The 24,752-nt window shown below is 49.2% G+C and overlaps 1 protein-coding gene across 2 annotated transcripts in view; it reads right to left on the minus strand.

Annotated features, from left to right (window-relative positions):
* The window catches only part of PHRF1 (PHD and ring finger domains 1), a 557,508-nt gene that overhangs the window by 257,812 nt on the left and 274,944 nt on the right, over positions 1–24,752 (minus strand). For both annotated transcript variants that reach the window (XM_086957804.1, XM_086957803.1), the window contains exons 9-11: positions 23,472–23,601; positions 19,731–19,858; positions 15,855–16,042 (exon numbers count right to left, since the gene is read on the minus strand). In XM_086957804.1, the coding sequence (XP_086813930.1) occupies positions 15,855–16,042; positions 19,731–19,858; positions 23,472–23,601 (446 nt within the window). The remainder of the gene's footprint in view (positions 1–15,854; positions 16,043–19,730; positions 19,859–23,471; positions 23,602–24,752) is intronic.

Consider the following 24,752-nt stretch of genomic DNA (forward strand, 5'->3'; position numbering starts at 1 on the left):
TGAGATCAGGACATGATCGGACAGGTTGCCCTGATGCTGGGCCCACTGAAACTTCAGGTCCCACTGCAGAGCCCGCATCCGCCACCTGGCGTGACGCACCAGAAGGATGCAGGAGGCCATCAGCCCCAGAAGCCGTAGCGTCAACCTGACCGAGACCCGGGATAACGGCCTGAAGACGGGAATCAGAGCCTGAATATCCCGAACCCGCTGTTCGGGTGGGTAAACCCGAAACTGCGCCGAGTCGAGAACCGCTCCGATGAAGAGGAGCTTTTGAGAGGGACACAGGTGTGACTTCGGCACATTGATGGAGAACCCCAGCAAGTGCAGGAGGTCGGCCGTAGTCTGGAGGTGGCTGACGACTGCCTGGGGCGAGCCCGCCTTCAACAACCAGTCGTCGAGGTAGGGGGAAGACTGATACCCCCTGCCTGCGCAGATGGGCTGCGACCACCGCCATCACCTTCGTGAACACCCGTGGGGCGCTGGCAAGGCCGAAGGGGAGCACGGTAAACTGAAAGTGCTCTTGGCCTACCATGAACCGTAGGTAACGCCGGTGGGCCGGCAGGACGGGGATGTGGAAATAGGCGTCCTGCAAGTCCAACGCTACCATCCAGTCTCCCGGGTCCAGGGCAGCCAGGACCTGAGCCAAAGTGAGCATCTTGAACTTCTCCGTCCGGAGGAAGCCGTTGACGTTCCGCAGATCCAAGATAGGGCGTAGGCCCCCTTTGCCCTTCTTGGGTACCAGAAAGTAGTGGGAGTAACAACCACGTCCTACTTCTGGCCCAGGAACGCGCTCGATGGCCCTCTTGGCCAAGAGGGCCGAAACCTCCTCTTGCAGAAGTTGCAAGTGATCCCCCGACACACGGTGGTATTGAGGTGGCATGGATGGAGGGGAAGACTCGAAGGGGAGGGAGAAACCCCTTCGGACAATTTGCAGCACCCACCTGTCCGAAGTGACTGTATGCCAGTGGGAGAGGTGATGGCGAACCCTGCCTCCCACAGGCGTCACATGGGCCTGAAAACTCGGAAGGTTTTGAGGCGGGGGCTGCTGAGGGAGGTGTGGACTGGCCTCGCCGCTGGCCCCGACCACCGCCACGGCGGTTCCCACGTCCGCCACCGCGTTGCTGAACATTCTGCGGCGCGTGGCTGACGGTCCGTGGTGGGGCGCCCCTTCCGTGGCCACGAAGGAGCGAAAGGCACCCGATTGCTGGCGTGGGGCCGTAAGGCCCAAGGACTTGGCCGTGGCCCTGGAGTCCTTGAAACGTTCCAGCGCATGGTCTGCCTTGTCGCCGAAGAGGCGACGGCCATCAAACGGCATGTCCAGGAGGGTGGCCTGGACATCGGCCGAGAAGTTGGCGGACCTCAACCAGGCGTGGCGTCGAACCGCCACTGTCGTTGCCATCGCCCTGCCCAGTGAGTCCGTGGTATCCAGCCCACACCGGATAGAAAAGCGTGCCGCATCTCGGCCGTCCGCAAGGGTTTGGCTGAGTTTAGCCCTGACCTCCTCAGGGCATTGTGGCAGCACCTCCGCAACCGTGTCCCACAGAGTGTGGGTGTAGCGGCCCAAGAGACAGTTGGTGTTCACAGACCGTAGCCCTAGGCTCACAGACGAGAAGACCTTCTTCCCGAACTGCTCATATCTCTTGGATTCCCTGTCGGGCGGGGCCGACGGGAATGCGGTTTGGGAGTTAGAGGCCTGGATGACCAGGCTCTCGGGGGTGGGATGGGTGGACAAAAAGCATGGGTCGCCCGGCGCCGGGCGGTAGCGTCTGGCCACGTTCCTGTCCACAGGGGGGCCTGTGGCGGGCTTGGACCAAGTGCCCAGAAGAACGTCACACAAGGCCTCATTGAACGGCAGGAGGGGCTCCGCGGAGCCGGACTGCTGTTTGAGGACCTCAGTGAGGAGATTAGTCCTCACGGCCGCGACGGGGAGCTGAAGGTTTAAGGCCTTAGCTGCCTTCGTCAACACTACGCAGTAAGCAGAACCCGCCTCCGAAGCCACAGTCGGGGGCGACGTAAATCCAGTGTCTGGCGAGGTGTCAATACCACTGGCCTCCCCAAGCTCATATGTCCAGTCCTGATGTGACTGGCAATCACGTGCCAGAGGGTCCTCGGACCCCTCCCATTGCTCCTCGTCACCTGGCTCCTGGAGACCAGGATTAGCAGCCAGGGCCTCCTCGTGGAGATAGAAGTCTCCAAAGGCCGACGGAATCGGCGCCCAGCGGCGCCCCTCCGACTCCTGAGTAGGATCGTAGGAAACATTGGGGGCGGCAACCACATCGGGTGCCGGGGACGACACCTGAAGGGACGGCGCCGGCGAGGTCGTAAGGTCGACCGGCGAGGTCCCAGATCCGGAGCCGGATCCAGCGAGGTCGCGCGGCGCAGGGACCGAAGTCGCCAGCGGCGCCGGGGCCGAAGCACCCGACGTCGTCGGGGCCGAAGCACCCGACGTCGTCGGGGCCGAAGCGCCCGACCCGGAAGGACCTTTAGACGGAGCCGATCGGCCCGAAGGCGCCACGGGAACCGACTGAGGAGGGAGGGCCCTCATGGCCATGAGGTACCTCTCGACCTCCTCCTGTGACGCGCCGTGCCCAGGGACCCGAAGGTGTGGGGCAGGCGGCGACGCTTGCGACTCCCGCGGAGCCGCGTGGGCGGTGTCGCCCGAGTCCCCGGCCGCATCGAGCGAGCGTCGGGGCGGGTCGGAGGACCGATGGTGTCGCTCCGACCTCTCATGCCTCTTACCTGAGGACTTGGAACCAGACGATCGGTGTCCACTTCCGGAACGTCGATGACTCCGACCTCGCGACCTGTCCCTCGACCTCCCGTGGGACCAGGACCGGGACCTGGAGTGGCGCGGGGCCGAGTGCCTCAGCTCGAGACGCTTGCGGGACCGCTCCCGCCTAGCCTTCGACGTCAGGGCCCGGCAGTCGGCGCAGGTTCGATCGTCGTGGTCGAGGCCTAAGCACTTCAGGCACCGGCGATGGGGGTCCGTGACCGACATGAGTCGGCCGCACTTCGAACAAGGCTTGAACCCGGGCATCCCTGGCACCGATAGTCGAGACAGTCGACTAAGAAAAGATCAAAAAGGATCAAAATATTTTCAGTCAAAAAGTGACTGGGGGTAGAGCTTCTTCCGGATCTGCGCTAGCTGGCGCGGAAAAAAGAAGAACTGACGTCAGCGCGCATGGGCGCCGTCTAAGTACTCCGACGACGTCATCCCGGCGCTCACGACGCCGACGACGGACGCGGAGCCGCAGACGACGCCTACCGGCGCGCAGGGGTATTGCTACGCAAAAGTTTCCGGATCCAGTCTGACGCCTGGGAATATTCTAAGGTAAGGAATCTATCACTAACGTGTCTCTTTCATATATATAGATATATATATATATATATATATAGAATAGCCTAGGGCTTAATGAAGACCCCCTGGGAGTCTACTTTGTTCTCTATGGTGAGGAAGAACTTAGAAGGGCGAGGGCCAAATCTTTGATTCCAATATTCCCTATGTGATCGATAAGCACCGAATGGTCAACGATGTTGAAAGCTGCCAACAAGTCCTAAAGGGCAAGACCAGCTTTTCCATCATTGCTAACTATCCTTTTGAACGCCTCTGTTGCTGCAATCAAGGCAAATTCGGTACTATGGTTATTTCTGAAGCTGTACTGAGCGCAAGTAGACTATTCTTATATAGGAAGGACAAGAGTTCCATGTTCATGGCTTTTTTCAAAATTTTAGCCGGCATAGGAAGATGAGAGCTAGGATGATAGCTTTTTTCAATGGAAGGATTGAGGAAGGGTTTTTTTTTTAACCAAAAGTAATCGAGACTTTAGGAAAATGTCCTGCGTTAATCATTCTATTCAGGCGTCTAGAGAGTTGACTTACACTGTTCCTGCTATGAAATTCTGGGTGGGCAGGGGTCAGTAGGAGCACCCGCTTTAATGGACTTAATTAGTTTGATTACCACCTCCATAGTAAAGGGAAAACTCATCATAAACTGATTATTTCACATGGACGCTATGTCCTAAAAACGTTTTGACTCTGTTCTGGTTGGAAGTTAACTCGCAATAGACTTCATTCACCTTTGATCGCAACACTTGCACATAGTCCTAGTGCCCGATAAAGTTGGCAAGACTGGCTGCGCTAGAGTATGCTGGTGGGCTGATTGTAGAGACAAGTTAGCCACAACAGAATAGAGGAAGGCATGTGAACAGGTTAAGCAAGAGTCCCCTAAATCAAGATTTAAGTTAATACAGTTTATTTCTTACATAGAGCATACATGACTCAGGACTGCCAACTCACACAATATTGGCTCTCATCACACAGTCACCCGGTGAGAAGCCTTTATCACACTGGCAGGAAAAGCTAGCTAAAAACCACTGTAACGAATATGCTACTTACCTGTATGCATCTGTTCTTGGCATGTAGGGCTGCTGACATTCATATCTGTGCATAGATCGCCGCCTAGTGTTGGGTCCGGATGATTGCACATTGTTGTCCTGGAAGAGTCTTCGAAGTATCACGAGATAGGTGGCTCCTCCCCTGGACTATAGTGCGCATGGGCATCCTCTCCATCCTCAGATTGTTTTTAGCCATTGTGGCAGAGATAGAGTGTAGTACAGTAAGTGATGACCATGCTAAGAGTAATTCTGAGTGCTGCAGCCGCTACAGGCGCCGGGGAGGAGGGCAGGCAATATGAATGTCAGCAGCCCTACATGCCAAGAACAGATGCATACTGGGAAGTAGCATATTCGGTTCGAGGCATGTGGGCTGCTGAATTCATATCTGTGCATAGAATACATAGCAGTCCCTCTATTGGCGGCGGCTGCCCATGCCAGCTGCAGCAGTCTGAAAAAGTGTTTTTAGAACAGCCTGCCCTACAGCTGCCTGCTGTTTGGAGTGCACATCTATGCAGTAGTGTTTTGTAAATGTGTGTATGGTAGACCATGTGGCTGCTCTACAGATTTCCTCTAAATGAATGTTTCCAAGGAAAGCCATGGATGCCCCCAACTTTCGTGTTGAGTGGGCTCTTGGGGGAACCGTTAATGTGCGCTTAGCCTTTTGATAGCAAATTTGTATGCACTTAACGATCTACCTGGCTATACCTGCTTTTGAAATGGGGTTGCCTTTGTGTTGTGGTGAAAAGGCAACAAACAGTTGTTTTGTCTTTCTAAAATCTTTTGTCCTATCTATGTAGTACATTAGAGCTCTCTTGACGTCTAGTGTGTGGAGCATTCTCTCTGCCACAGAAGCATTGATGGCAGGCACTCTGAAAAGTAAGAGATGATGCCTGTTTTGGAGATAAGCTGCTATTGCGGATAAATGTATACGAATGGAAGCATAGGCCAGATTGCATCTGTATAGATGTAACAGATAACAGATGATGTTGTGAGTAGATGCATCTAGCGGATTAATGTCGTTGTTGGCACAATAAATGACAAACCGCTTCCATTTTTCCGCATAACATGCTCTAGTGGTGGGCTTTCTTGCCTCCTTTATGATATCCATACAGTCAGGAGGCAGGTTGAGGTAGCCAAATTCTAAGACCTCAGGAGTCAGATCGCCAGGTTGAGCTGTTGCGGATCTGGATGCTGAATGTCGCCATGGCTTTGCGTCAAAAGCCTGGGCGTGAGGTGCAGCCTTTGATGCGGTACCACGGAGAGTTCTACAAACGTTGTGTACCATGGTTGGCTTGCCCACGTCGGAGAAACCAGGATGAGAGTCATCGAGTGTTGCTTCAGTTTGCGTGCCACTAGCGGTATTAGCGGTGCTGGGGGAAAAGCGTACGCAAATATGCCTGACCAGTTCTTCCATATTGCATTTCCCTGCGACTGTGGGTGTGGGAACCTGGCGGCAAAGCTTTGGCATTTAGCGTTTTCCCTTGTGGCGAACAGGTCTATCTCTGGATGACCCCACTGCTGGAAGTACGGTGGGAGTACTGATGGATGTATCTCCGACTCGTGCATCTGGTGGCTGTGCCTGCTGAGCAGGTCCGCCATCTGATTGTGCTTGCCTGGAAGGTGTTCTGCCATGAGGAAGATGTTTCTCTGAAGGGCCCACTTCCACATGCTCTGAGCCAGATGAGACAACTGTGGAGAGTGCGTACCTCCCTGCTTCTGTATGTAGTACATGGCAGTCATGTTGTCCGTCCGGATCAACACTACCTTGTTGCACAAATGTACTTTGAATGCTTTCATTGCCATGAAGATAGCCATCAGTTCCAGAAGGTTGATGTGCATCTTCTTCTGCTGTGCTGTCCATAGTCCCTGCACTGTGTAGTGGAGTACATGAGCTCCCCATCCCAGGAGAGATGCGTCCGTCGTCAGTATAATCTGTGGCACAGGCTCTTGGAACGGTCGGCCCCTGCAAAGGTTTTGTGGGTTCCACCAATGCAGAGTTGTATGCGCGACCGGTCTCCAACACTAGGTCTTTCAATTGTCCGTGAGCTTGATTCTACTGACGTGCCAAGCACTCCTGAAGCGGACGCATGTGTAGTCTCGCGTGCGGGACTATGAAGATGCAGGAGGCCATCATGCCTATCAACTGCATGAACACTCGTGCTGGAAGCGAGTGTTGTGGTTTGAATTTCCGTATCAGCAACTGCATGCTGTTGATCCTCACTGAACTTGGCTTTGCTCTGGCTGCCAGAGTGTCTATTGTCGCGCCCAAGTACTGCTGTACGTGGGCGGGCTGAAGGTGGGACTTTGGATAAATCAGTGAAAACCCCAGATTGTGAAGAAGGTGAATGGTGTGGGACATGTGGGTGGCACATTGCTGGGTCGACTTTGCTTGGCTAAGCAAGTCGTCCAGGTACGGGTAGACGTGAACGTTCTGTCTCCGTAGGTGTGCAGCCACTGTCGCTAGGCACTTGGTAAACACCCTGGGTGCTGTCGTCACTCCGAAAGGGAGGAACTTGAACTGATAATGCTGATCCTGAATGGTAAATCTGAGGTATTTTCTGTGTGACGGGTGTAGTGGTATATGGAAATATGTATCCTTCAGATCTAGTGTTGCGAGGAAATCTCCCTGAGTAACGGTAGAACCTGCTGTAATGTGAGCATGTGAAAGTGTTCTGATAGGATGTACTGGTTTAGGGGCCTGAGGTCCAGTATGGGTCTGAAGGACCCGTCCTTCTTTGGGATCAAGAAGTACAGCGAGTACACCCCTGTACCTCTTTGTTCCACAGGCACGAGCTCTATGGCTCCTTTTTGAAGCATTCCGACTACCTCCTGCTGCAATAACTGTAAATGCTCTGCGGACATAGGACGGTGTCTTGGGGGTATGTTGGGTGGAGTGGATGTTAACTCCAGACAATAACCGTACTGGATAAGCTGCCTCACCCACCTGTCTGTAGTGATGGATTTCCAGATGGGCAGGAACTGTTGTAGACTCCCCCCGACCCGTGTGATATGGTCGGGGGGCAGTGACAAGACGTCACTGTTTGTTAGTGGCGGAGGATCGGGAGTTGTTGTTTCCACGACCTCTGCCCTTGGTGCTGTTTCAACGATAGCCACCCCTATTGTTCTTGTTGTAGGTGGTCTGCGTGCCTCCTTTATTGTATTGTGCCTGCTGGGACACCTGGCCTCTGGAAGCTCCTCTATTGTTGGAGCGACATAAAGAACCACCCCTGAACTGCTTCGACTGTAGAGCCCCCATAGACTTTGCAGTCACCGTGTCCTTCTTAATTTTTTCTAAGGTGGTGTCCACTTCTAGGCCAAATAAGTAATCAGGGTTAACCGGCTGATTGAGTATGGTGGTTTGTATCTCAGGCTTGAAGCCGGAGATTCTCAGCCAGGCGTGTCTTCGTAACATAACACTTGTATTAATCGCCCTGGCTGCAGTGTCTGCTGCGTCTAGCGCACACTTAATAGATGTGTTTGATATAAGTTTCCCTTCTTGTATTAGCATCTCTGCTGCCTCCTTATACTCATCTGGCAAGTGTTGTAACAGGGTCTCGAGTGTATCATAATGAGCCCTGTCATATCTGGCTAAGAGTGCCTGTGTGTTGGAGATTCGCCAGACATTGGCCGCTTGAGCTGCCACCCTTTTTCCTGATGCTTCTAGGACTTTAGATTCCTTGTCAGGGGGAGGAGCATCACCCGTTGTTTGTGAGTTCGCTCTTTTACGAGCATTGGAAACAACCAGAGAGTCCAACGGCAACTGTCCCTTGATATACGTAGGGTCCACAGGTGCTTGTTTGCATTTTATTCAATTCTGGGGTTTACTACCCTTGCCCTTGTGGTCTCCTTAAGGATGTCTCCAGCGTGTTTCAGGACACCTTTTAGCATGGGTAGAGTCTTGACAGTTCTCTCTGAGGTTGAGAAGGTGTCAAACAAAAAGTCCTCTTCAATAGGGTCAGCATGGAGCTGGACAACATGATTTTTTGCTGCCCTCTCAATAAGTGCATTAAACGCAGCCGTGTCTTCTGTCGGCGAGGTTTTAATAGCATAGACATGACTGTCCGGGGCAGTTTGTGGATCCCCTGGGTCAACAGCATCTGTCCAGGGTTCAGTGTGATCTTCTGGATCAGTGTCTAAAGGATAACTGTAATCCTCATGGTCACCATCCCCTACATCCACATCTGAATGTGTGGGTGAAATAGGAGCAGGGTCTTGTCCATTTGGTTGTAGAGGTTCAAAAAGAAGAGGTGACGTAGCAGAATCCCTCTTCTTCTTCAATGGAATTTTATATGTTCTGGGGCGATCTTTCGCTTGAAAGGGAAAGTCTACCAGTCTCGATAAATCGCCTCGACTGATCTTCTTGCGGAGCCTGTCGATGCTTGGTGGCCCCTTCCGTAGTTGTAGGCTTTGGCCCCATGGACACCTTCTTGGCCGCTTTGACGCCCGTCTTAGGGGCGAACGCCTTAGGTACCACTGTTGGCGGCAGTGTGAACTTAATCGGTGCCGACGACTTCGGAGGTTTACTGACTGGCTTCGGGGGTGGAGTAGCCTTCGGTCCGACAGCAATAGCCTTCTCTTTAATGCGTTGCAGCGAGTCCGACACCTGCTTTGAAAAAGAGGCGGATGGCTGAGTCGACTCGACGGGGTCTTTAGAGCCACTGCCAGTCGTGGACTCAAGGTCTTTACTGCCCTTAGCCTTGTCGAGTCGACGTTTAGGATCGAGAACGTTCTGAGTTTCGAGTCCCTTATTTGTGTCCACGGCCTTCGGCGCCGACTTCTTCGGGTCGAGGTCCTTGACCATTTTCTTCGGTGCCCCGGCCTTCGGCTCAACGCCTTTTAGCGACCTCCCCGGGTCGATAACACTCTTCTGTTTCGTCGGTGCCGATGGTTCAGAAGCCTTCGATCCGACCAAACTAATGCGTACTTTCGGTTTCGATTTTGCTTCCGGTGCTTTCGATTTTGTAGACACCGATGCTTTTGGTTTCGATTTCGATCGTTCAACCAATGGCTCGTTGGAAATGTCCGTAGCCTGGCCTTGAGGCGAGGCTGTAGAACTATGCGTTTGATCTCGGGTAAGGCCATGTGGCGATCCCTCGACCTGAGCCTTATAGAGTGTCTTATTTTCGGCCCCCGTACCAACGGTTGGGCCTAGCTCTTCGCTCGAGCTATCTTCTACGGCCCCAAGGGCCTCATCGTCGTCTCCTACCTAGTCGACTACGTCTTCCTTATCGACCATTTTCACATCTGCGTCCTAACTGGAGTCGATCTCCGATGCAGGATCAGACAGGTTCTCTTGAACTTCCTGCTCGACTCCCTCATCTTCCTCGGCATCGAAGATGTTCATCGGGTCGGTTGCCATCTGCTGGGCCTCCTTTCGCGCTGCGCGTCGAAGGAGAATCGTCTTCTTGGAGCGGAACAGAGAACAAGCCATCCAGCTGGATTCATCGTGATCCGGAGACAGGTACTTGTTGCACACCGGGTGGACATCCATGTGAGGATACTTGGAGTTGCAAACGGGACATCTCTTGAACGGGCTCCGTTCCATAATGGATCGTCGATAAGGCCTCTGGCGTCGACCGGGTCTTTAGTGCTGAAAAGCCACGCGGCTCTTCTTGACGTCCGGCTCTAGGATAGAGCTGGAACAAGTACTGGGCACCGATCGCAAAGATAATACCGACGATAACTAAAGGCCTTTTGGCCAAATATAAAGTTTTTTATCGATTCCGAACTTGAGTTAACAAATATACATCCGAACCCAATGGCGGAAAAAAACAATCTGAGGATGGAGAGGATGCCCATGCGCACTGTAGTCCAGGGGAGGAGCCACCTATCTCGTGATACTTCGAAGACTCTTCCAGGACAACAATGTGCAATCATCCGGACCCAACACTAGGCGGCGATCTACGCACAGATATGAATTCAGCAGCCCACATGCCTCGAACACAGTTGTTTTCAGCTCGTTTTCAAAGGATTTCAACTGCAGACACCCGTTATTGGGTGTGAAAACAGACAAGGACATCTGCAAGTTTCTCAGCAAGCTTTTATTTATTTTAAAGGACGGGTTTTGGGGTTTGGGGCTGGGCTGGGGGCAAAAGCAGCTCTTAGGAACTTCTCTGCACAAGACCCCATCCCCTCCAAGGGCCCGCCCTCCTCCTGACACAGTGAGATTTTTGTTGAAGTTGGCAGGTCTGACGACTCCTAATAAGCTCACTAGAGCTATTGCATGCAGTAGAAGTGGGCAGCCGTCTGCTGATTTTAAACACATGACATCTGGCGGCAAAGCAGATTGTAAGTTCCTGTGAGAAAGTCATGCCTACTCAATATAAATGTACCTGCAGGGCATAGTGCCAAGAGGGAAACGCATGAAAATGAAAATACTTATGTCAGCATAGGCATAGTGCTGGCAAGATTCCAGATACCCATAACATGGATGGCACCCCGGGCCTTAGAGGTGAAGGCCTGGAATAAAGACTTGTTGGAGTGAGCGTTAACAGATGAGTAGCACACAAAGCTTACACAAAAATATGAAAAGGTAACGAAAGACATCTTGTCCTGGGGGAAAATAATCAGCAAATTAATGGACCTCCAATAATTGACTGCCTTGAAGGTTTCCTGCTACAGGTCTCTAGATCGAGCCGGTAGAGAAGAACTGTAAGATGAAAACATGTATTGCCAATGAGAGCGAGCAGCTCATTCATTATTGTGATCCCCCATTCTTGTTCTATCTGAAATTGCGGTTTTGGTTGCACATGTACGATCAGTGTGTATGTGTGTTCTGTTACCAAAAATATAAAAAAATACAATTTCAAAAAAAGAGTAAGAATCTTCAGATACAGTATGCAATTGAAAGACCATTACTGAGGATAATATAACTTTTTCTTCTTATGAATACTTGCACTTAAAGATATAAGAACTTGTGAATCAGTACCAAAGCATTGCTACCAGCAAATGGGTTTGAGGAGGTTAATGTAGCAAGCTGGCTCTGTATATACAATACCAAAGTAAGGTATAGTGTGCACAGAGTCCAGTGGACCACCAAAGGCTCACAGAGGTAAAAGTAGATAATACCTTACTCTCTATTTGTGGTAGTGTGGGCGAGCAGTAAGGCTTTATCAGAGGGTAGAGTTAAGCATTTATTGTAAACACTTAGCAAGAAATAATGTCACACACTCAAAAACTAAACTCAGACCAATTGTATATAAAAGAAAATGTATTTTATTTTTAGAACCAAGCGAAATTTGGTACAGGTAAGTAAAATTGTACTTCTCACGACAGATTGATCAGCAATCAAGCTAGATGAATAATGACTTTTGTTACAGGTTTGTGAAATATTCAAATACAGTTGAAATTACTTTTAGATTACATTGATTACTTTCTAGAGACCTTTTGGGATTACTTTTTCTACTCAGTGTGATATGCCTAGGTATCACAAAGGGACATTTCCTAGATAAAAGGTAAGAGAAACAGTTTTTTCACAACACAGTTTATGTTTCCATACAAACAACCTCAACACGTAGACGTTTTTTAGAAGAAAACAGTCAATGCAATCCTATGGAGAAAAATGAGGTTATCAGTTTGCAGATAAGTAAACGGTCATGAGGGTTGGGTTTCTGGGGTTAGGACAAGGGTTTCCCCAGGGATAAGGATGCACTTCAGAAGCACCCTCAGCGGCACTAGGGCGGCCGGGTGTAGAGAGCTGAAGCGCAATGTTAGCCTAGGGGGTTGTCAGTTGGGTGGCTGCTCTTGAGCCGGCCTCAAGGTTGAAGGAGCAAAGCTTCTAGGTTTAAGCTCAGGACACAGGGGCATCCCAGTTAGCACACAATGTGCACCCACAGTGACACAGGGGCCGCCAGGTGGAGGGTGCTGAATCAACATCGGGTGCCTTGTTGATTTCAATGGGGAAGTTTCGGTCAGAACAAACAATGCGGGCACAAAGACTTTCTGAAGGAGACCACCGGTTTGAGAGGTAAGTTGGGATGTTATGGGTTGCCTGGACACTGTTGGTTGGGTTACCCAAGGCCGTGGGGTGCAGGGGTGTCGGGTGCAGGGGTGTCTAGAGACATCGGATTTTCCTTACTAGCTCCGTTCGCAGTCGCGGGGATCCTTCAGATAGAGGCTGCAGGCATTGTCGGGAGGCTCGAGGTAGGTCAGGGATCACCAGATCCCAGGTCCGGATCACCGGGGAGACCTCCTTGTGGTGTTGGGTCACTTAAATTTGGGCTGAGGGCATCGGGTGCAGACCCGCGAATTTGGCCGGAGGCACAGTCTGGTTCTTGAGCAAGTCCGGTGTTCATGGGAGACAAAGTCTAAGTAGGTTCTGGGGCTGCTGGCTGCAGGATACGCTGGGATTCGGGCCAAGTCAGTGGGTGTCCTCTTCTTCCTTCATCACAGCTCTACGGTCCTCCTTCTTGCTTGTCTGAGGCGGCAAGGTTCGGGGTTGCCCCAAAATACTAAATTTAGGGGTGTTTCAGGTAGGTACAGGTCGGGACCAATGGGTTCCTTCCTATGGGCGGGTACACCCCCTAATATGTCACCCTCCGGTGGGAGGGGCACATAAGCCTCACTCTGGTTGGCTGGGTCCCCCACCTTCAAGATGGCAGGGACTAAGAGCTGTACTTCACCTACCCCACTTGGGGTTGGGATTGGCAAAGGTGGGTACACATCTCTTCTTATCTTGCTTCGCCTTCCAACGTGGGTGTCTGAACCTGTTAGGGGCCAGTTTCTTGGGAGCAGCAAATGGCTAGATCAGCTCACAATGGTGGAAAGCCTTTGAAGCTTCCCCTTTGTGGACCCTGCCCATACTTGGGGAGGACACTTGGCACCTCGACCCAGGATGTGCCTGGTTTCAGGACCCCGAGAGCGGGAGGCTCTCGACCCAGGGGTCCAGAAACATGTCTGGGGTTGGCAGCAGGCAAGCAGCCAGTCAGCCAAGACACTAGAGTTAGGTCGCTTTTTTGGGGGCATCTCCAAATTGCCCTCTGAGTGCATTTGACATTAAATCCCACACTGGCACTAGTGAGGGTTTAAGGTGCTGAGAAATTTGATATCAAACTTCTCAGATTTCAGTAAAGGCATTATGGTGCTGTGGAGTTCGTAATCACAAACTACCACACCATATACTCTTTATGGCTTGGCTGCACTTACAATGTCTAAGAATTGACTTAGACACAGTAAGGGTACAGTGCTCATGCAATGCAACTGTACCCTCACCAGTGGTATTGTGCACCAAGCTAGAGGGGTGGCTTACCTATGCCATAGGCAGTGGTTTGTTGGCATGGCACTCGGGATGTGATATGTGAGAGAGTGAGAGTGAGAGTGGGAGAGTGAGAGTGGGAGAGTGAGAGTGAGAGAGTGAGAGAGTGAGAGAGTGAGAGAGTGAGAGAGTGAGAGAGTGAGAGAGTGAGAGAGTGAGAGAGTGAGTGATTGGGAGTGAGTGGGAGTGAGTGGGAGTGAGTGGGAGTGAGTGGGAGTGAGTGGGAGTGAGTGGGAGTGAGTGGGAGTGAGTGGGAGTGAGTGGGCGTGAGTGGGCGTGAGTGGGCGTGAGTGGGCGTGAGTGGGCGTGAGTGGGCGTGAGTGGGAGTGAGTGGGAGTGAGTGGGAGTGAGTGGGAGTGAGTGGGAGTGAGTGGGAGTGAGTGGGAGTGAGTGTGCGCATGCGTGTGTTTGTTTTAAGGCACAGAACCTCTAAGGGTGGCACTATATGTGCTGCAGTCCTCAGTGCCCTTGGTACCCATGGTACCTTTTACATGGGACTTACAAGTGGCCAGAGAGTTGCCAGTTGGGTTTGCAAAAGTAAAGCTTCAGGGAACGAACATAGAACTGTGTCCCTTGTTGGCAGGATCCCAGGGCACACTGAGTCAAAGAGCATAAACATCAGACAAAAAGGTGGGGAGTTGCCATGCAAAAAGGGGCACTTTACTACAGTTATCACTCCACAAAGTGATGCAGCATGACCTAGCAAAATGATAAATTAAATGGATTCAGACGAAAAAATATTTCATGGTTAAAGTGTAGACAGAAACCCATGTTGCAGCCCGACTGATGATCTGGACAGCAATGAAGTAGGAACCTTCACCATGCTAGAATGTGCTCTGATGCCAGCCAGGGGCTTCTTTTGGCTAATTAGTAGTAGAGATTGATACAAAGGACAATCCAACAGGAATAAGTGATCTTCTTGACCATCTTCCCTGTAGTCTTTGCCAACTAATCGTTACCACAATAGTCCCAAGTTCTGTAAATGTGCAGAGTCCAAAGAGTAGCAAACTATCTTCTTCTTTAGAGTGAGAAGGAGGTGAAAACTCCTGTAGGATACCGGACTGGTTGACAAGACATTTCGTAATAAAAAAAGTTCTTGTTTGAAGCATAAGCCTGTCTTGAATGTATGAACTGCAAACAGCATGGTCCAGGAGTGAGGTGGGGTTACAGCTCCTAACAAGCCTAACTGAGGTAAACAAAGGTTCACTGGGTCCATAAAACACATATGTGATTGGAGGAAAAGAACAAAAAATACATTCAAAGAATGGCCCAGAGTGATGGTTGACACCTGTTTTGGATCAGTTTGTGGTGCCAGTACCAGCAGTGACTGCAAAGAAAATAAAGGTCAGAAGCCGGTGAACATCACCAAATATTGGACCTCTTCATCAATCAGGAACTATATCTGGGGGAGAAAGACATCAATTTGTGATGCATTTTATGAGAGGAGTTCTCATTGGCGCGATTTGGCTTAAATAACTTTTAGAGCTTGGCTTCCTTCTCCTTGATCAACCTGGAGTGCATATTGCATGAATGAGTCATGTTTGAGGTCCAAACACTTAAGATAGATATCATGGGGAACAGATAACATCTGCTTTTGATAAACAGGGCACTGGGTGATCCCTGTCCCCTTTAGAGGAGACAAACCCAAAAGAATAAATCGAGAATTCCGTAAAACCGAAACAACAAGTTGCAGAGCTGTGTTGGAAAAATTGAATTGATATCAGCCTGCAGGCTGGTGCCTTGTATAACTCCAAGGCTCACATCTTGGGAGAGGATCAAGAGTGGAGGCTGAATCCCCACACAATGCTACGTGCTGCGGAGCTAGGGCAAGAGTTTCAAGATCCAATGTAGCATCAGGGGGAGGGTAAAGGTGCAAAATCTGAAGACAAGATTCCATGAGTTAATTCACAAGTGTCAGAGATAGCTGATTTTATGCAGTCTTTAGGGATATTATTGGAGATCCTATGATGGAGAACCTGTGTAGCTAGCAAGGCTTTCTAGCCCTACTTTATTTCAGAACTCGGTAGCAGTTTACTTCACGAGTACATCAGTGTAGAATATTTACAGTCATTCATTCAGCAAAGAGAAGGGTAGTCAGTAAAACTAGAAAGCCTCTATAAGAAACACTCATTATGCCACCACTCCAACAGGTGATAAACGAATGACTCAATGCCATTAGGGCAGAAAATCAACATTACAGCACTTACCTGTCATATGGATCCAATGCAAAGGGATCACCAAAAACAGAGAGGGAAGCAGCACCAATATCTGATCTCAGCAACCCGAGGGAAGGCTCTGTAGATCCCCGCACTGCAGGAATGGAAACGCCACGCACAGGTTTGCAGAGACCCAATGTTTTAGCAATGCGGGTACGAGTAGTCACCTCTTTCTTTGCCTTAATAACAGAGATGAAAAGGGAATGTCATTCAGAGTAGTCACACATTGTTTAAGATAACCATCACTGCGTTTTTCTTATCATAGTAAAGTGTCTCATTTAGGTGCTCACATTTATCTTGAACTACCCACTCAGGGGCACCACTCAAGGCAACACCACATGACTCAGGGACACACCACCACATCACTCGGGGGCACCACCACCTCAGAGGCTTGTGGTGGTGCCCCCGAGGCATGTGGTGGTGCCCCCGAGGCATGTGGCGGTGTCCCCCGAGTCATGAGGCGGTGTCCCCCGAGTCATGTGGCGGTGTCCCCCGAGTCATGTGGCGGTGTCCCCCGAGTCATGTGGCGGTGTCCCCCGAGTCATGTGGCGGTGTCCCCCGAGTCATGTGGCGGTGTCCCCCGAGTCATGTGGCGGTGTCCCCCGAGTCATGTGGCGGTGCCCCCCGAGTCATGTGCCGGTGCCCCCCGAGTCATGTGGCGGTGCCCCCCGAGTCATGTGGCGGTGTCCCAGAGTCATGTGGCGGTGTCCCAGAGTCATGTGGCGGTGTCCCAGAGTCATGTGGCGGTGTCCCAGAGTCATGTGGCGGTGTCCCAGAGTCATGTGGCGGTGTCCCAGAGTCATGTGGCGGTGTCCCAGAGTCATGTGGCGGTGTCCCAGAGTCATGTGGCGGTGTCCCTGAGTCATGTGGCGGTGTCCCAGAGTCATGTGGCGGTGTCCCAGAGTCATGTGGCGGTGTCCCAGAGTCATGTGGCGGTGTCCCAGAGTCATGTGGCGGTGTCCCAGAGTCATGTGGCGGTGTCCCAGAGTCATGTGGCGGTGTCCCAGAGTCATGTGGCGGTGTCCCCGAGTCATGTGGCGGTGTCCCTGAGTCATGTGGCGGTGTCCCTGAGTCATGTGGTGGTGTCCCTGAGTCATGTGGTGGTGCCCGTGAGTGGTGGACCTGAGTGATGTGGTGGTGCTCCGGAGTGATGTGGTGGTTGTTGGACCCGGGGTCACCGGTCCACCTAGGGTAGCTTGGCACCAAGTGGAAAGGCCTAACTCCACAGATTTGGAGTTGTACTTGCGACAGACTTGACACCGTAACTCAGCGCACTCCCACTCCAAAAATGACACCACACCGTCTTTAGAAAAATAGAAAAGCTTGATCTTTCCTTTAAATTTAACTTAGTTGCATCAGCAATAACAGGTCATCATTTCAAATGTTTCACCATTAGAATTCCTGTCTCCTAACTTCCAGGGTTTTGCATTAGTTCCGATCACACTAGTGAATCTTACTTATTTACAGCACTAACAGCAGTTTAAAATGTACATTAATTTCAGTACAACACTAATTTGATCACTAGGAGCGAATAGAGGAAGGCCTAGAGGCAAATCAGCAGGACGCCTCTTAGTTTGAGTCAAGCATTTGATTATATCAATTGTCAGACAAATCAGTGCCTAAAAATGAACAATGCAATAGATTACGTTAAACCATTAGTGCAAAGTATCCATACGAAAGGTTTTCAGTTAGCACAGTCAGAGCATACTTTCGCTTTAGTAGAACAATAGAATTCCTGCGTTAAACCCAGCGCGAGTACGCATTAATTGTGGAAGGAAAGCTTGACACATGGAGATTATTTGGCAACGCTGTTTCTTTGGAAAACCTCACTTCTTAGGGAAAAAGTACCTTACATATGGGTCAGCATTCTCCTCCTCCCTTTTCCCTCGGCTACTCCCTGCTCCCTCCTGCCAGGAAAATCCTGGCGCACTGTCTGATCAAAGGCCAAGGGAAGGGGTTAAGTTCCTTAGTAGGGCCTCCACCCCAGTCACTGAAAGAAAGCCCCCGGTGGTTGAATCTTTACCTAACACAGGGCGCTCCCACGCATCATCTCCTCTTCCTAACAAGGCACAACTCGATCCACGCCCAAACAGAAGCGAAGAGTCATGCCAGAAACCCAAGCGCGCATCTGCCACTGCTCCTCCCCCAAGGAAGGGCGCACCTCCTCCAGGCCCGCCCCGCTCCTTCTGTTTACGTCAGAGCAGGACGCTACTCCGGTCTCCGCGACCTGGCAACAACCTCATTGACGCCGCGCACACCCAGTCAGTGCCGGTCCTTCCCAGTCTCTTCAGCGGGGAAGTCAACATTCCCTGAAGCCCCGATCTCTCCCCGGACCCCTCCGCTGAACCACGTGGACCCAGTCGCAAGAGTCACCGCCGGTGCTAATCTGCAGGATTCACGGTCCCACCACAGGGGATCCGCCAGTACAGTGGCGATGATGACACAATTGCGCGGGGAATACAGGTCAGTTTAGATGCCCCAACTGACAGGCTCAGGCGGGTCACAGTAGGGTAGCGAGGTATCGGGTCGTGCTGGGCGCAGAGAGATGACTAACCCAAGGGACTTTTACCAGGGCTACAGCCCCATTCAGAAGGCAGCCCCACTCACCCTCACCAGTCTGGTTAGGTTCTTTCAGCCTGCAACCTGGACTTCCACTTGGGGTACTGGTGGTATTTGTTGTATCGTTTCTTCAAATGTCAATGTCCTTGCGGGGTCAGATCAATGGGCTAGGGGTAGCATAACAGGAAGGAGTACCAGCCTCTGAAGGCAGTCAACTCCCCCACTCCTCAGTGCCAACCTCCTCACTCCACAGCCTGGACTCCAGCTTCACCTCTCTCCTCTGCTTCCAACCCCTCACTTCACAAAATGGCCGCCCAACATTCCACCTTATATAGCCTGTCCCTAGAGTGTCCAGAGAGGTCCAGAAGGTTCTGGAATCCCTCATATTACCCTATGGCACTAGACTAAGAGGTAAACTTGTCAGTTGGCAGTCCACCATTTTATAAATGATCACTTACCCCTACCTCCATTTTAAAAGAGCATCTGCGCCTCATTATTATTTAGTAGTAATGGAGCGCCCAGAGACCTAAGGTCAACACCAAAAAGAAAATGTAGTGGACCCTAAAAGGAAAAAAAATAGGAGGCAAAATGGGAGAAAAAATAAGGAGGGACCACCCAAAGGGCTGACAGGTCTAACAGTGGTGTCCCTGAGTGATGTGGTGGCGTCCCTGAGTGATGTGGTGGTGTCCCCGAGTGATGTGGTGCAGCAGCACATAGACTGAAGCTAAGAACACGCAGGGTTGAGTGCTGCAAAGCGCATTCAGTTTCAAAGCACAGAATGATAGAGCCGGGAAAAAGCAAGGGGAAACAGGAAAACACAGGGAAAGTGTATAATGATAGAGGCAGCGAGGGCTGGGGCTTGGACAGCAATCAAGTACGGGGTCGAGAAGGCACTGAATGGGAGAACACGGAAAATACCCAGGGCCAAGGAAGGAAGATGCAAGCACACAAGCAAAACAAGCTCTCTGCATTGCTTTGGCGGGGGAGCGTGTGCGCATTCCTTTGAAGTCTGAAGCGGGGGAGCGACAGCCTTTGAAGTCTGATTGGGGGGTTGGGGAGGGAGCGGCAGCCTTTGAAGTCTGTTGCGAGGCACAGACAAATGGTGGTGTGTGACGTGGCTGGTTTGTGCACGCGCATAGATCACATGAACTGTGTCTAATCCGCCGTTTTGGTAGACTGTTCTTTTCCCCTTACTATAATCTCGCTGGAGAAATGCACAAGCGCATTGGCTCAGATGAGACCTAAAAAACAATTGAGTAAGAGTGAAAGAAAAACTGGTATGTCTGATGCATTTTGGCGTGCTCTGACCGTCATCTTTCTTCCTGTCCTTCTTTTAAATCGCCGCCGACGTTTCCTGGTTTTCTTCCCAGTCATCCAGCTTCCAGTGGAAACTTTTCCTCTAGGCTTCTTCCTGCCTGTTCCCTTCTTCCTGCGGCCTGTAGAGACAGAACAGAAACATCAGTCAAGCATACACCAAAGAGCATGAGGGATATAAAGGCATGAAAATTACATTTAAAAATATGCACAATTTAAAATGTCGCAAGCTTCTGTCCAAACTACCACTCGCTGGACAATTATTAAGAGCGAACCACTTCTCAATCCCAAGGAATCAGTCTATGTAAATTTACGTGTCTCCCCTCAACACCAATTATCACAATTCAGCAACAAGAGCGATAACGTTCACAAATGAACTACAGGTGCAGGAGAGAAACTGGCTGGTACCAATGTGCATCAGTAGAGTAATAAGCCCTGGCAGACCCAATAGGTCTCTTCTCAGACCCATTGACAATGCCAATGTTTTTTACTGATGCTGTTCAGAATCTGCAAAAAGAAATGCTAAATGCAGCATCGTCAGAAAAAGTGTGAGGATCTGAACACATGTATGAACAATTATGTATGCATGCTTGCATGTCATAATGCTAGATCATGGCCACCAACTTTAGAGCCGTAAATAATTTAAAAAAAACATGTAAGTGTGCAAAAGAACAATTGAAAAAAGAAACAAGTGGGCAGCAAACTTCGCTACCAAACTCCCAAAAAGGAAATATATACTTTTCATTTTAAAAGACATGTCTGCTGGGCCGGTGGAAGAGTGTTATTAAAGAGCACTTCAGGGTAAGTAGGCAGAGGCTGGAGTAGTCAACAGGGAGTGGGCTGGGAACAATGGAGGCGTTGAGGCAGGAGAGTGGGGGAGCAAAAAATTCAGCAAAAAGGCCAGTATGGGAAAGGGAACAAGCATGTGGTAGAGATAAAAGTAACACAAGTGTAAGGGGAGGGTAAGGTAGGGGGGAAGCAGCATATGAGAGCAAGAACACACATGCAATCTCACAGAGTGTTAAAAAAAAAAAAGAGTAGTTCCCTAATAGGTCAAAGAATCACCCATTCAAAGGGATGGTAAAAAGGGATGCTCCAAGAGGAGGACAAACACAACATGAGGAAGTAAAGCCACTGAATAAGAAGAAATCAAATCAGTGTGAACAAAAAACAGCCAATGGTGAGCAATCACTGACACTAACCCAACTGTAAGTTTTTGGAAGGCCCACAAGAAGTCTTTGATACCTAAAATGAGGTGGAGGGCAGACAGGACTGCAGGGGAAAGAAATATTTAAAAGCTACATTATTACTGCCTGTCCTCTGGCTATACAACGAATGAACACAAGCATTATGGTGTATCGTCCTTCATTCTTTTCCGAATTTTACTTTTGAATGCCACTGAAACTTCAACATAAAATGTTTAGAAACTTCAATTATTTATTTATTTATAAATTTCTAAAGGGCCTGGTTACACCACCGGCGTGTCCCCACGCGAAGTAGACTCGCTAGTAATCTAACAGTCATCGAAACGTCCCTGGATTACATACGGACGCATTACTACTGCCTTCGTTAACTTTAGGATGCAGAGGAAAACAGCCATACGTTTCATTTTTTCCTAAATGTAGTTTCAAACGGTTCAATTTTTCGGGTTTACGGGAGCTTGTTCCAGGATTTTGCCGCAAGATATCTAAAAGACCTCCCACATTCTTGTGGTCTGTATTCTTGGGACCTTTACTAATGCCATTCCTTCTGTTCGTAGATTGCAGCCAGGAATATAATGGGTTATTAGAGGGTTCAGGTATCGTGGACCTTTTTTTGCAAGAATTGTATAGCAGTAACACATTGACTTGAATTGAACTCTTTTTCCACCGGCAGCCAACGTAAGTCCCCCAGGGCTTCTTTTGCAGAAGCTCTTCAAGGAAGGTTCAATACCAGCTGGGCTGCTGCATTTTGCACCACCCGTAACTTGCTACCCCCTTCTTTAGCGTTCCCAGGTACAGTACGTTCCCATAATCTAATTGGGAAGTCACCAGTGCGTGCACTATAGTTTTCCTTGCATTGGGTGGTACTAGGTCCAGAATTTTTCTCAAGGTTTTTAGGGTGCCAAAGCACTTACCCACTGCCTTCCGTATTTGGGCATCGAAAGACAATTTAGTGTCCAACCACACTCCCAAATTTTTTACTTCTATTTTGGGAGTAGGTACCGGGCCCAATGTTTCTGGCCACCCTGCAGAGGACCATATATATGCGGTATTTCCCACTATCATTACCTCTGTTTTATTTTATTCCCGTTCAACTTCAGACAGTGACCGGACATCCATGAGCGCTGTCTGTTTGTTATTTCCTGAGAGTGTTACAATCAACTGAGTATCATCAGTGTACGATACAATGGTAACCTGATGTTTTTCCACTAGCTCTGCCAGTGGTCCCACATATAGATTGAATAGCGTGGGACTCAAAATTGATCCTTGTGGGACTCCCTGGGGCAATAAGATACTCTTAGATACTTGCGATTGCTGCAATACTTGAAAACTATGTGACGATCGCAAGGATGTCATCCAGAGTAATGCAATACCTTCTACACCACATTACTCTAGTCTGTGCAAGAGCAACCCATGAGAAAAGGGTTCGAAAGCCACACTTAAGTCCAACAGGATTATTGCTGCTGTCTGTCCCGCGTCCACCCAGTGTCTCCTTGTGTCCATAGCTAGTAACAAAGCTGATTCCGTGGAATGGGCAGCTCTAAAGCCAGATTGGGAAGGATGTAGCAAGTCATTTTTTTGTATATAGTTTGTTAGCTATTTATTTACTAGTTTCTCCGCAATCTTCGCGACAAAAGGTAACAACGAGATTGGGCGTAAGTTTTCTAAAACTGCTTGGTCTATGGATTTTTTTTCAATGGACGCACTATCGCTTGTTTCCATCTAATAGGTACTTCTCCCTTCAGGAAGGAGGTTGTAATTAGCTCAGATGTAAGGCATGATAAGATCTGCTCCCATCAATAGTTGTTCTGGTCGTGCAGGATCACGAGTATCCTGATTTAATTCCTTTGGCGATTGTTTTAGGTTCGTTAAGTTCTAACATTTTAGATTCATTGAGCCTTTCTCCTAAGAATTTCTTGTCCTTCCTAGGTTCTAAGCTACTCCCCTGACGTGCTTCTGCTGGGAAAACGCTATATATTTTAGCCACCTTCCCTTCAAAGTATACAGCAATTTTAATGCAGTTTTCTACTGAGCGTGTTTCTTCATCCCCGTGGTCTTCATAGGATTTAAGTGACTTTAATATGGAAAACATTATTCAAATGTATTTCAAATTTAGAATAAGGTGAAGTTATCATGAGCTCAAGAGATACTTTACAGACACAAAAAAGTGCTTAAAATTAATCTGATCATGGAGATATTTAAGTTGAAAACACTGACCATTACCACTTAAGTGCTGGGTCATACAATAGTGAAGATAGTCCGTTTTTTTTTTTTAATAGTAGGGTATCTAAATATTTTTTTTATCCTTAACACCGGGATTCTATCATGAGTATCTTCATTATTATTCATAAACACTACATATATAGTAGATTATATATTTTAAGACTGTGGGGGCTTTCCACAAAAGGGCAGGGATATTTAGTGTTTAGGACTTTCGATGAAGATTCAATAAAGTAATTATTTAAAACTAAACAGCAACACATTCTGCACGCGAACTATGAGCATATTGGGAGAAAGGTAGGTCTATTTTTACCTGTTTTCTTTTTTCGCACTGTTTTAACACGAGGGGTTAATGGCCGCTGGTACACAGCAGTATTCAATCCGGCCACCACCGCTTCAATGGTGTCATCCAGCAGAGAACTCGTGAGGTAACGAGGTACATGCTGCACGAGCAAAACAAAAACAAAAACTGCATTACACAACTGCTCAGCATCTAAAATAAATGCTTGAAGGAAGCTTCATCAAAAATTACATGTTAGTTTATTCATTTCTTTTTGAACAAACATATGCCAGGAACAATACAAGCCTATCAAGGCCGCGAACATAAACAATCAAAAACTATGCAAACAACCAGATTACTACCAAGGTAAACCAAAAACATTACTGAACAGGTAAGAGTAAAATCATGAATTCATTTCATTTTAAACAACGTTTTTTCAGATTATTCTTAAAACCCTAGAGACTTTTGATGAGATGAAGGTAAGCTGAAAGCTGATTTCTTAACTAAGTACCAGCCGCAGCAAAGCAGCTAGACTGGCACCAACTGTGAACACTTAATAAAGGGTAATCTGAGAAATGCAATTGTCTCTGCACTTGGGCAAAGTTTTTTTAAAACTTCTTTTATACTGTGAAACATTAACCACAATACAAGTTGTGTAGGTAAAACACAAGAGCGTGCATGGCTACATGAACAAGCAGTTAGTTTGAGCTAATGGCATTGTAAATGGTAATGTATTTTTGCTAAGTGTTATGGAGTGTGTTAATGTGGTAGTGGTAGTACTGGTGGTGGTGGTACTAGTAGTACTGGCGGTGGTGGTAGTACTGTTGGTGGTGGTAGTGGTAGTACTGGTGGCTGTAGTAGTGGTAGTACTGGTGGTGGTAGTACTGATGATGGTGGTGGTAGTGGTAGTACTGGTGGTGGTAGCGGTAGTACTGGTGGTGGTACTGGTAGTGGTAGTAGTGGTAGTACTGGAGGTGGTGGTACTGGTAATGGTAGTACTGGTGGTACTGGTAATGGTGGTACTGGTAATGGTAGTACTGGTGGTGGTAGTATTGGTGGTGGTAGTACTGGTATTGGTGGTACTGGTGGTGGTGGTACTGATAGCGGGAGTACTGGTGGTGGTGGTACTGGTAGCAGTAGCATTGGTGGTGGTGTTACTGCTGCCCGTAATACTGTTAGTGGTAGTACTGGTGGTGGTAGTGGTACTGGTTGTGGTAGTACTGCTACTGGTAGTACTGGTGGTGGTGGTAGTACTGTTGGTGGTGGTACTGGTAGTACTGGTGGCTGTAGTACTGGTAGTACTGGTGGCTGTAG

Source organism: Lissotriton vulgaris, chromosome 2_1 (assembly GCF_964263255.1).
Source record: "Lissotriton vulgaris chromosome 2_1, aLisVul1.2, whole genome shotgun sequence".
In the NCBI taxonomy this organism is placed as follows: Eukaryota; Metazoa; Chordata; class Amphibia; order Caudata; family Salamandridae; genus Lissotriton; species Lissotriton vulgaris.